Source organism: Myotis myotis, unplaced genomic scaffold (assembly GCF_014108235.1).
Source record: "Myotis myotis isolate mMyoMyo1 unplaced genomic scaffold, mMyoMyo1.p scaffold_m19_p_12, whole genome shotgun sequence".
NCBI lineage: Eukaryota > Metazoa > Chordata > Mammalia > Chiroptera > Vespertilionidae > Myotis > Myotis myotis.
Window position 1 is genome coordinate 13,699,613 of NW_023416316.1, and position 12,206 is coordinate 13,711,818.

Genomic DNA, 12,206 nt, shown 5'->3' on the forward strand with positions numbered 1-12,206 from the left:
ATTTTAAAAAAAGTTATTAGATTTACACAGAGTTCTTGAGGGAAGATTATTAGAAGATTATTTACAAGGAATCTTCCAAGGAATTAAAAAAATAAAACTCTTTAATAATAATAATATAAAAATTTGATAAGGGAGTTAAAAATAATTAAGGATTTTTATCAAACTCTAGGCTTTTGTAATCTCTTTAAATAAAAGATTAAATTTGACTGTAAGCTTTCTGGTTATTATAAAATGGGAAACAAATAGGTTATATAAATCTTATTCACCAGTAAAAATGAGATAGTCATTTTGTCCAAAGAGAAAATTGTTCTTGGAACTGAAATCTGAAAATAACATGTAACTCCTTAGTCAAGGAAATGTGAAGATTAGCTCCATTAGGAAACAGGCCCTGAAATTCTTTCCACCATCTCTTCTCAGTCTTAGTTAGATACTTGTTCTCTATACATTATAAGAGTTTTAGCACACCAGTATCAGAGCATTTTTCTACTATAACTTGTTTATTTCATAAGGATGATAATATCTACCATTTTACTGATAGAATAGCAAGGACTCTGCTAAGCTCTTTAAATGCAGTTACGTTGGATCCTCACAACATTCCTATATGCTAGGAGTTTATTATTTTTATTTTATAGATGAGGAAACTGGGGCTTAGAAAGTAAATTGTTCAAGGTCACACAGCTACTACAGACGGACCTGTGATCTGAACTCCAGAAATTATACTGCAGAGTCCACGGTAGTCATCACATATACTCCCACTGTCCTTCTAAGAAAGATCTTAGGGCAGGAACCATCTCTTATTGAATACTGTAGTCCTAGCATTTAATACAGTCCCTGGCACATGGTAGATGCTTTAAAAAATAGTGACATTTTGCAATTTAATGGACAAGTCACATGGGTTTGCAGAAGAGATAGGAACATTCCTCAGGTAACTTCTTTCTTCATTAATCTTTGATAAATGCTGAGGATATAATCTATGTATATAAAAGGCTAAGCAACCATTACGACTGAATGACTGAAACAACCAGCCGACCAGTCGCTATGACATGCACTGACCACCAAGGGGCAGACACTTAATGCAGGAGCTGCCTCCTGGTGGTCAGTGCACTCCAACAGTCAACCTCCCACGGCCGGCTGGCGATGTCAGTGTCTGGTGTCTGTTCTTTCTGCGCCCGGCCTGGCAACTGTCACCTCCTCTCCCAAAGGCCCCGGGCTGGGATGGAGAGCCAGGGGTGGGTGGTGGCGGACACGACACCTTTCCCAGAGGGGCCGAGGGCTGGCTCCCTCCTCAGGGCTGGCAGCCAACCTTCTGCGCCCTGTCTCTCACCAGGGCTGGCAGGCCCTGATCGGCCTGCCACTGCCTGCCCACCATGGTGGTGGCAAGGGAATGGGGAGGGGGAGGGGGAGGGGGGGAAACCGTGCAGTGGAGGGGCGCCAGCGTTGGCATATGGTGTCCGTTCCTTCCACACCCAGTCCGGTGACCACTGCCTCCTCTCCCAACCCCACCAGGGCCTTCAGGGCTTTGGGCTGGGATGGAGAACCGGGAGTGGGTGGCAGGTGTGGCCCCTTTCCCAGGGGGGCCAAAGGCCAGCTCCCTAGTTAGTGCCAGCAGCCAACCTCCTGTTCCCTGTCCCTCCCCTTGGCTGGCAGGCCCTGATTGGCCCGCAGTCCCCCTGTACCTCCCCCTGGCGGGCAGGCCCCAATCAGCATGGCCCTGATTGGCCCTGATCACCGGCAAGGCCTAGGGATCCCACCCATGCATGAATTTGTGCACCAGTCCTTTAGTATTAAAATAAAACTTGGTGGATACATTTAAGAGGTTTGCAGTGTCATTGAAAGAGCATGGAGTCCAGAAAGAACTTACTCTATATGTGACTATGGGCAAGACACTTAGTCTTTCTATGCCTTGTTTTACTTATCAGTTAAATAATAATGGTAATAATATTTTCCTCAAAGGAGTTTTGTGAGGGTAAAAATAATATAAACAAAGAATCAGGCAAACAGTGTTCATGCACTATATATGGTACTTAATGACAGTAGGTTTTTTGAAATTATCTTAATTTGATCCATTTTTCTCACCGATACCTGTTCTTGACTATTTCAATTCTCATTATCAACTCTCCTACCAGATGGAAAAAGTACAGAAGAGAAAGCTAACACTAAGAGAAGTCAATTTTACTCCTTGCCAGACATAAAAACATCCCATATAAAGGTAGATGCCAGGCAAATTAAAACATTTAAAAGTTGAATTTGTGAAACTAATAAAATATACAGCAATATCTTTGTTAACTAAAGGTGTGGAAAGGCTTCTTTATAATTAACCCCCCAATATCTTACCTAATAATAGACAAACATGTAAATTGACCATCCCTCCATTATGCTCACCAGCCAATCAGGAGAGTATGCAAATTAACCCAACAAAGATGGTGGTTAATTTGCATATGTACACATGAAGTGGTGGAGCGGCGAAGACTGAAGGCAAAGGCCTGGGTCCCCGGTGCCGGAGGAAAACCGGTGTCGGCAGCCAGGGGAAGGGAAGGCCTATTGCATGAATCTCTTCGTGCAATGGGCCTCTAGTATAAATAATAAAATGAAATGAATTTGACTATATCCAGCATTAAAAATTCCTATTTAAAACATACAATGGTTCATTATTGCATGAAGAAGTATATCAGAGATAAAAATCTATGAGAAATATACAAAAACCCAAATTAAAAAATAGGAAAAAAGTGTGAAAGGTAGGAATAAATAATTTATAGATGGGAAGCCCAAATGGCCAACACTTATATGAAGAAATGTCTAAAATCAATAGTAATCCGAAGAATCCAAATTAAAACAATAATGATATATCACTTTCTACCCCTCAAAAGTGGCACATTTTAGTGAGACAAGGAATACCAAATGTTGCTGAGGATGTGGAGGTATGAAAACCCTTATACAGTGCTGGTGGAAGTATAAATAGTAAAGCCATTATGAAGAGCAATATGACAGAAGTATATGACGTTCAATATATGTATGCTCTTTGACCCAGAAGTCCCAATCCTGGGTGCATAGTCCAGATAAATGCACACACAAATTCACAAAGGGAGATTCATAGGATGTCCACTGCAGCATTGTTTATGGTAGTGGGGAATCCATCAATTAAGGATGGCTAAGTAAAACTGTGGTGGACTATACTTTGAAATTAAATGTATGAAGCACTGAAATAGATGTATATACCACATTACAGATATTTCTTTAAAACATACTATTAAGAAATAGAGCAGGATCTATAGATCTATAGCAACATTATGTGCCTACTCAAAGACATATATCAAGCAAGCATTTTAAGTGGGAGCATTTGGAGGAAGGAAAAATGGGAGTGGGGGCCAAGAATGAAAGGAGGAAATAAAACATGAGAGGGGCCTGCCCAGACCAATGATAGTGTGTTAGGAAGTGGGGTGGGGGTCACATCTGAGATATGAAAATAGTACGGGAAAAGGGTTTGTCAAGGAGAGAAAGTAGAACTGACAACTAGGGCTAGTCTTAAGTTTTCAGTCCATAATAGTGTTTGGTCTCTTTTAAGTTGTTGTCACACAATGTTAATTACTATTACTTTATAATTTGTTCTGATACCTCATTCTTCCTCACTGATATACTTTTCAGGTTTCTTCTAATGTTATTGTTCATTTACTTTTCCAAATATATCTTAGCTTAAAAAAACAACAACAAACTCTATGAAGTTGTATCCTGGTATAGCAATTCCAATATATATGTATTTAAAGTATTTAATAAAATCTCTGAAATAAACTTGACAGAATTGATTGCTATCATTACCTTACTTAGCACTCTAGAAAGTGACAAAATTGCCTAAATCTAAATTGTCTAAAATGATAAGAGGAAAAAGTTGTATGACAAGATTGGAAAGAGGCATAGATTTTTTTTAACCAAGGTTTTTGATGGAGAGATCTATACCCAGTTAAAAGATCATTTATTCCCATCTTGTGGCCCTGATGTTCATACCTAGGATGGGTAAAACAGGGCTGTTTTGGAAAGCTGTTTTGCAATAATGTTAGTATAGCAGGGACAGGGGTAAAAAAGAGGAAAAGCCAAAGGATGCAGTGGCTCTGAGTCATGACTTAACTGTTTGAGGCTAAAATCCTCAGACCTTAAGGATAGCTCTTCCCACAGATCCCCCATAGTGGGCAAGCTGGGAGGAAGTCTGTGTGTAAATAAATTAGAGAAAAACGCTAGTGTATGGATACATGTATACAGGACAGGTTTTTCTTTTGCTACTCTGTTGAAGTCACCTTATTCAAGTTTATGATATTCAGTTAGTTTGAAATGTTAAGGTCTTAATTCTTTACTTTCCCAGAGGAAATGGCACTCTGAAGTAAATTTTTTTTTTATCACCATTGCTATGTCACTGAAAGAAAGGAAAAAATTATTCAATGCAACAATAAGGTAAATTTTAACCATTTAATAAGAACACGAAGTCTGTCTCTTTTTGTTGAAAAGATTTGTTAATTGAGCATATTATAAATTTCATAAAGAGATAATGTATTTAGACCTTGACTAAATGCTCAAATGTTTGCAGAATTCTACTGTTGAGAAGATTCAGAAGATCTCAGTGAAGAAAAAAGGGATGCAGGAACAAAGAGGAATGGTTTGTAAAGTGATTAATTAGCATTGCATTGTCAAATAATGCATGTTAAGTATGTGAATGACTTTTTAAAAATATATATTTTTATTGATTTTAGAGAGGAAAGGAGAGGGAGAGACAGAAGCATCAATGATGAGAGAGAATCATTGATCAGCTGCCTTCTGTGTATTGAGCCTGCAACCTGGGCATGTGCCCTGACTGGGAACTGAACTGTGACCTCCTGGTTCATAGGTCAATGCTCAATCACTGAACCATGCCAGCTGGGCTGTAATGACTTTTTCTCATGTGTTCTTTGGACTGATGGTTCAGTAAAATATTATAGTTATTATTGTGTTGAATAGAAAATGATTAATAGATAAGGGAAGCCATGTAATTATTACTATTTCAGTGCTTTGCATTTTAAAATAATGGAATTATTTTTATTTGTTTTAAACCCATTCAGATTATAGTATAACTAGAGGCCAGTTGCACAAAAATTTGCGCATGAGTAGGGTCCCTAGGCTTGGCCAGTGATCAGGGCCAATCTGTGGGGAGACTGGCGGGGTGAATAGGGCCCCTGCTCACACCTCCCTTGGCTGGCCTGGTGCCGCCTGCTCGCCGGCCCCCACGCCTGCTGCCACCACCAGTCGGGGCCTGTGGGCTGGGGGTAGCTTCTGCATTGAGTGTCTGCCCCCTGGTGGTCAGTGCATGTCATAGCGACTGGTAGTTCCGCCATTCAGTTGATTTGCATATTAGGGTTTTATATAGATAGATACATATTATCAAAAAATGGCAATAAACTAAGTAAGAAGTGGACATTTTTTAGTCTAGACAATTAACATTTTGAAAAATAGTGTTTCAAAGTACACATACACTTTAATTTCTAGAGCAAAAGATAACATGTAAAATACAAAATTATTTTACTTACCATAAATACCCTTTGGGTCCAGAGTAATACCAGCATAACTTTCCTTTTTGACACCTTCTGGCTAAAATAAAGACAGAAAACATTCAGTTAAGAACATAATTAAATCTATATGATCTCAATTCTTAGTTCAATTTGACCACTTTTCCAATTTAAAAAATCCTTTTTGCAAATGGGGGTGTAATGCAAAGCATGTTTAAATACTTAAATGCATAAATTCAAGAATAAGATTTTTCTGGCCATTTACATAATAATCAGAGAAAATACTAAATAGAAGTTACTATAAGCCAGGCAATTGACTTAAGTGCTTTGTATGTATTAGTTTATTTAACCTCAAAAATACTCTATGAAGTAGGTGCTATTATTACTGCCATTTGACAGATGAGGGAACTGACACACAGAGTGATCACAAAACTTATCCAATGGCACAATGCTAGGAAGTGATAGAGCCAGGATTCAAACAGGGGCAGCCTGGCTCCAGAGCCTGCATATGGAACCACCATGTAAGGATGAATAGAACAAGCCTTGCACAAAATAAGTCAATATATGTTTACTGAAGTGAATTTCATGGATGAAGTCAGAACGCAGAAAATGAAGACTGTGAACCTTGAGAGAGAAGAAACCTACTAAGAAGGTCTTCTGGTGGCTAGCTAGGCTCAAATTAAAAAACAAAAACAGAGCCTAGCAGCCATTTGTATACTGGAGCCTCTCACACAAACTGCCTGCCTCTGCACTGAACTGCCTGCCTGCACTGTGTTCTGCCATTTGAGCCAGCTCTTATAAAGGAGTTACTGGAATCCTACAATAGGACTGAAGCTTTTCCTATCCAATTGGAGCTGCACAGCTCCAACCAACCAGAGTGGCTCTATTCTGACCAATCAAGACAGTGCCTTTTGCACCAATCACACTACAAAAATTTGGAATCCTCATTTGCATGAGGACAGACCAATTAGGGAGCAGGGATGGAAAATTCTGTCTAGATAAGCCAGCTCCCCTCTGGCTCTGAGAGCACAGTTTCATTTCCACAGAAGACTGAAGACTGCATTTCCCTGGCTCAGCTGAAACATGGCCAGAGCAGCCTGGCACAGAATGGAGCAGATCAAATCACAGCAGAGCAGACCAGATCACACAGCACAAAGCAAAGCAGGAAGAAGCAGAGCAGAGTAGACCATTAAGGAGCAGACTAGCCAGAGAAGGACCTGGCTCCAGGGCCACTTGGTCCTGGGGCTGCCTCACAGCCATGCTATATCACAATAGAGCTGTTTTGTACTGAATAAAGTTTCCTTCCAGCACCCCAAATTGGGGATTCTTATTGCAGTTGTAGTGGTGCCAACAACCATTGGTTGACAAGACCTAGGAAGACACAGTTCTGTCATTAACTAGCCATGTGACCCTGGGCAAGAATCTTAATAAGATAACATGAAGATACTCACCAGACTCTATGGGTAAATCATACTTAATAAATGATAGTTTGTGTGTGGTTTTTTTTGACTTGTTTACTTACTTATTTATAAAATGGAAAGTTTTCTAGACTATAAATTGTAAACTATGCATGTATTAGTTTATTTAACCTCAAAACTACTCTATGAAATACTAGGGCATGTCTTATTTATATCCCTAGTGGCTAGTATAATATCTGGCACAAAGATTTCAAGAACACACTTTCTAAATGTGTCAGAGTGGGGGGGTGGGCCTGGAAGGCTACATACCAAATTGTTAAAATTGGATAGCTCTGGGTATGGGGATTAATTTTCTTTATGTTTTTTTCAATATTCTATATTTTCTACAATAAGCACGTTTTATTTTATTTAAAATTTTAAATAATAATTTTAAAGTTAAAAGTTACAAGAATAGTACAAAAAAGATCCAAGATAACCTCCACCCAGATTCCCCAAATGTAAACATTTTGTTACATGTACATTCTAATTTTCTGTGTACCTACTGAATTACTAAGCATAAGTTGTTGATAACTTTTTTTTTTTTGGAAAGAAAAATGTGATTTTTAAAAGAATCAGGAAAAACATGTTTCTTACCACCACTCGTAATGTTTTTACTAAGATTTCTTTTCCCAGTGAAGTCTCCAGTGAAAAGTTGATGTTGTGGAGGCCGATTTCCAGAGGAAGCACAGTAAAGGTCACCAAATGACTGGAGGAGCCCTCTATTCTCTGCTGCAGACATTTAGAGGTCTTTCTCCCCTGATGGCTGATGACTGGGCTTCCTGACGAACAGATTCCCTCCATAGCAGACATTGTAACACAGAACTGAAATATCACCAATGAACAATTATATCAAAACACTTTATAAGGAAAGTATGCCCTTTGTTCATCTGGACACAATTCTTCCCTGATACTTTTACAGTGTTAAATAATCCCTTAGATTCTAAGGCAGAGGAGAAAGTTCACTTTTGAGTTTTTAAAACATACACACAAGTTGCTGTAGACCTTAGCAATGTGAAGGGATATCTAGAAAGCTCAGCACTGCTCAGAAATATCTTACTTTCCTTACACTGTTACCTACTAAGTCAGGGGCAAAGCTACTGAAGTTCTTTGAGCATTGGTACACTGTCTCTTTGTATTGTAGACAGTGGGAACCGCAGGCTCAGGCATTCTGTGTTACTCATTTTTCTGTCTTTTAGCTCAGTCCTTGCATGCTACAGATGGTTTTATGAAAGAATGAAAACTCTTATCTCTTGGCATTCAAGGCCCTGCCCAATATGTCCTGAAATTAATTTTCCAATCTTACCTTTTAACTTCCCACTTATACCTAATTTTACAACAAGACTCTGACTCCAGAAAGACTTAGGTTCAAATCTTGGCTATTCCTCTTACTGTATAATGAGAGCAGGTTGTAAGACCTCTTTCATTCTCCCTGTCTCCATATTTATAGTAGGGATAATAGTAGATACTAACTGGCTCAAATAGTGAATACTTTTCATCTTCCTTCCAAAATCTAGTGAACTGACAGAATTGAAAACTATACCCAAAAGAATAAATCCATAATAACCAGAATAAATTAAGCAGGGAAACAAGAAAGAATGCCAATATTCAACAACTAATTTTGAAGAATTTCTCAAAAATAAAAAGTTCCTTCTTCCTCTTCAGAAACACAAATTACCAAGTTGGTTGGGGCAGTAATTAAAGAAACCTATTGGGTCATATTGGTTTATATTGTTGAACTGAGTTTTTATTTTTTTGTGTATGTCATAATTCCATTAATAGAATTCTCAGAAAGTTAGAGAATTTTTATTTATTTATTTGCACATATCATAAATACCTACTTACCCCTATCCCAGACATCCTATAGTTGTAAACAGTTCCTTTCAATTGGATCTGTTCCCCTCGTACAACAGAATATGGTATATTCATTTCCAGGAATATATCTTTGAATACTTTTGTCTTGACAGTATCAGAAACACATATACCTTCAGCACAAAGTAAAAGCAAAGTAGAAGCATATTAGGGAATTCCTATAATATTTTATTAGTACAATAATGTCTCACATTTGCTTTGCTTCAAGAAAAACTTAGATCATGGTTTTTCATTATTGTCACCCATGTCCTTAAATTTCCTATTCATTGATCTCTATCTCAATAATTATTTGTATTAACAGAAAACTTTATTTGTCCAACAAATACTGAATTCTATTTAAGTCATGAGATTTTCAACTAAAGAACCAAATCTCTTTTTAGATATTTATTATTGCCTCCATTTAATGGGTGTAAAACTTTTATTATGGAAACCAAAATTTTATAAAAACAAAAAATAGCAAAAAAACAAAACCAATCCTGAAATTATTTATAAAGTATCTGCACTAAATTGCAACATAAGTTCATCAGCCCTGAAGAGAAGTCATGCATTTATTTAACTCTACTCAAGCTCCCAATCAGAGAAAAATGAAAGTAAATAGGGGTTTGACATCAGCATTTAAAGAATGATGGCTTATAGAAGAGCAAAAGAGGAAATAGATATGGTAAAAAATGTGAGCATATCTAAGCCTTCTTGTAATACATTTAAAATAATATTTAAAATGTCACCACTAAGTCCTGGGTAAACTAAATAGACAATAACACAAATACTATATTTTTTCAATGATGGCAAAAACACAGCGTTCTACAAAGCATCAAACCACATTTTGATAATTAAATCACTACCTAAAAGAGTATGTAACTTAAGCTTGCTTACCACTGTCTGAAATGCCAACACCTTGAATTTCCCAGGTAGTTAGAGAATCAGGTAGCACAAACTGCAACTCCTTTCTGAAAGTGAAAAAGTTAATATTCAAATACAGTGAAACATCAATAAACCCAACTGGACAGCATTCATTAACAGAATTTTTGCTTGATACTACTTTAGAAAAAATTTTAAAAAGCACATCAGCTATTAAGGAAAATCAAGCAAGAAAAATATACTCTGTAAGTCTACTTGTTGATTTTTCTTGTGCTGTTTTTTTTTTTAAATTCCTCACTAGAGGTTATTTTTCCATTGATTTTTAGAGTTGAAGAGAGAGGGAAAGACAGAGAGAAATATCAATGTGAGAGAAACACATCGATTAGTTGCCTCCTGCACTCGCCCGGACCAGGGCCCAGGCCAGGGAGGAGCCTGCAACCGAGGTACGTGCCCTTGACTGGAATTGAACCCGGGACCCTTCGGTCTGCAGGCTGGCACTCTATCCACTGAGCCAAACTGGTTAGGGCAATCTACTTGTTTTATGTTTTGAGATTTTTCACTTGTTTGATGAGAATTCAAATTCAAAAGAATGCCTTTGAAACATTGCAAATTCAAAACACACACAAAAAAAGAAAAATTATGTTCATTATGTAGTATGTTCTAAAATAGGGAAGCAAAGTAATGCATATTAACACTACTCATAAAGTTGATATAACTAAAAATTTCTGATTAAGTTTATATATTTATTTATTTCATTCAACAAACAGCTATTGTCCACCAATTTTGTGTCAGGCATAGTGCTAAGTACTGAGTATACAGCTCGTAAAAGATGTAGTTCTGCTCTCAAGCAGTTAACAGTCTAGTGGAAAAAACATTTCAGTAAATAAATTGCAATACACTACAATAACTGTACCGATAAAGCACTAACAATTCAGAGGTAATTTGCATTTATTCAACACAGTTTAGTTCCTCTACAAGCCAGGCAGACTAGGTGTAAAACAGTAATCTGAATTTAATCCTTGCTCTGGAGGTAATTACATTTTAATGTGGAAGATGGGCAGGTAAATAGGCCATTATCACACTGTGATACATGCAATAGGGTTAATCAAGAGGCGTAATTTACCCAATCACTGGTAGGGTAGGGAACAGTGATGGGGAGGCTTGCCAGAGGAAGTGCTAGCCAAAGGGCAATGTTCAGCTGGAATGACAACAGTGTGGAGGAAGAATTAGAGGAACATGGGTAGAGACAAGGAGACCCATTAGAAAACTGATGACAGGCTCAGGACTCAGTGCCTTGACTGCTCCTTGGAAAGTCAGTGCTTTGAGTCCACAAGGAAGGGTGACAATCAGGGACTTCGCATTATTCATTACTGTTTTCAGTGTGTGACACTGGGGAGGCATTCCATAAAAATGTGTTGAATAAAGGAATTTAATGAGCAAAGAACCTTTCTTCTCATTAATCAATGTTTGTTTTATATACAGATATTTCAGGATAAAAAAATGGCTTCTTTACAGTATAAACACAGTTGTGCTCAGTTAATGCTTACTGAAGTGAAATGAAAGTAAATGGAATAGAACTCTTCTTCCCCAAGAGTTAATTCTGCCTTGGAATCAACTACTAGAGCAAAGCATACAGTTAAGGAAAAAAAAAAAGTGAAGCAAAAAACCAAATTTGGCCAAATGTTAGTGTGGAGAGCAGCTACAGCATTCAGACAGGATCAAGCCTTGGACTGATTTGTGGCAAAGCCACATATCAGTCTTAGCTTGGAGGGCAAAGCCCTCCCAGCACAATTATAGGCAAAAGGCTATAGTTGTAAGTTTGACCTTATAGTCTGACCCTGCAGTCCTAGGTAGCTAAGGGATGTGGGCTGCAGGGGGTGCAGCAAGTGCTGCCAAAACAAGGCTTAATAGAGTTCAGAGAATGGCAACAACAGGAAAGAAGCAGATTTGAAATTCGCAAGAACATTGTAAACATCTTGCCCTTCTTTTGCTTTGTGTGATCTGACTATAAAATAAAGCTTTGGCTTACAGGCTGTGTCACTGATTCCTCATCCAGGCACAGTGATCCACCTGGTCCCAACTGTATTCTCTTCTTTAATCCTTCACCACCTCTTCTCAGGTTCACCCCTGGCCATGCTGGACACAGTTCATATTACTATCATCTTAACTCTTAAACTATTGGGAAATGGGCTATCTTCAGATTTTTGCCATAATATTTGCATTTTCTCACATTTTTCAGAGGAATGTCAAAGAAGTATGTATATAATATTGTTGTTAGATAGGACAGGGGTCTCAAGGTTTGAGCCATTCTTACTAAATGCTGTTCTTGCTAAATGTTAAAATGAAGCACAGTATTTTGCAGACCAACTATAAATAGGATAACCCAACCTGTAGCCAACTGCAAAGAAGACATCAAATAATCGACCAAATAATGTATCTAAGCAATGGCTAAGCCTCCCTTCAGGAGGCAACGCTTTGGATATGAATCCCCTGTCTC

At 37.9% G+C, this 12,206-nt stretch overlaps 1 protein-coding gene across 2 annotated transcripts in view; it reads right to left on the reverse strand.

The window, feature by feature from the left end:
- The window catches only part of C5 (complement C5), a 98,599-nt gene that overhangs the window by 35,843 nt on the left and 50,550 nt on the right, over nucleotides 1-12,206 (reverse strand). For both annotated transcript variants that reach the window (XM_036329886.1, XM_036329885.1), the window contains 4 exons: nucleotides 9,725-9,798; nucleotides 8,825-8,964; nucleotides 7,577-7,804; nucleotides 5,547-5,607 (listed from right to left, as the gene is read on the reverse strand). In XM_036329886.1, the coding sequence (XP_036185779.1) occupies nucleotides 5,547-5,607; nucleotides 7,577-7,804; nucleotides 8,825-8,964; nucleotides 9,725-9,798 (503 nt within the window). The remainder of the gene's footprint in view (nucleotides 1-5,546; nucleotides 5,608-7,576; nucleotides 7,805-8,824; nucleotides 8,965-9,724; nucleotides 9,799-12,206) is intronic.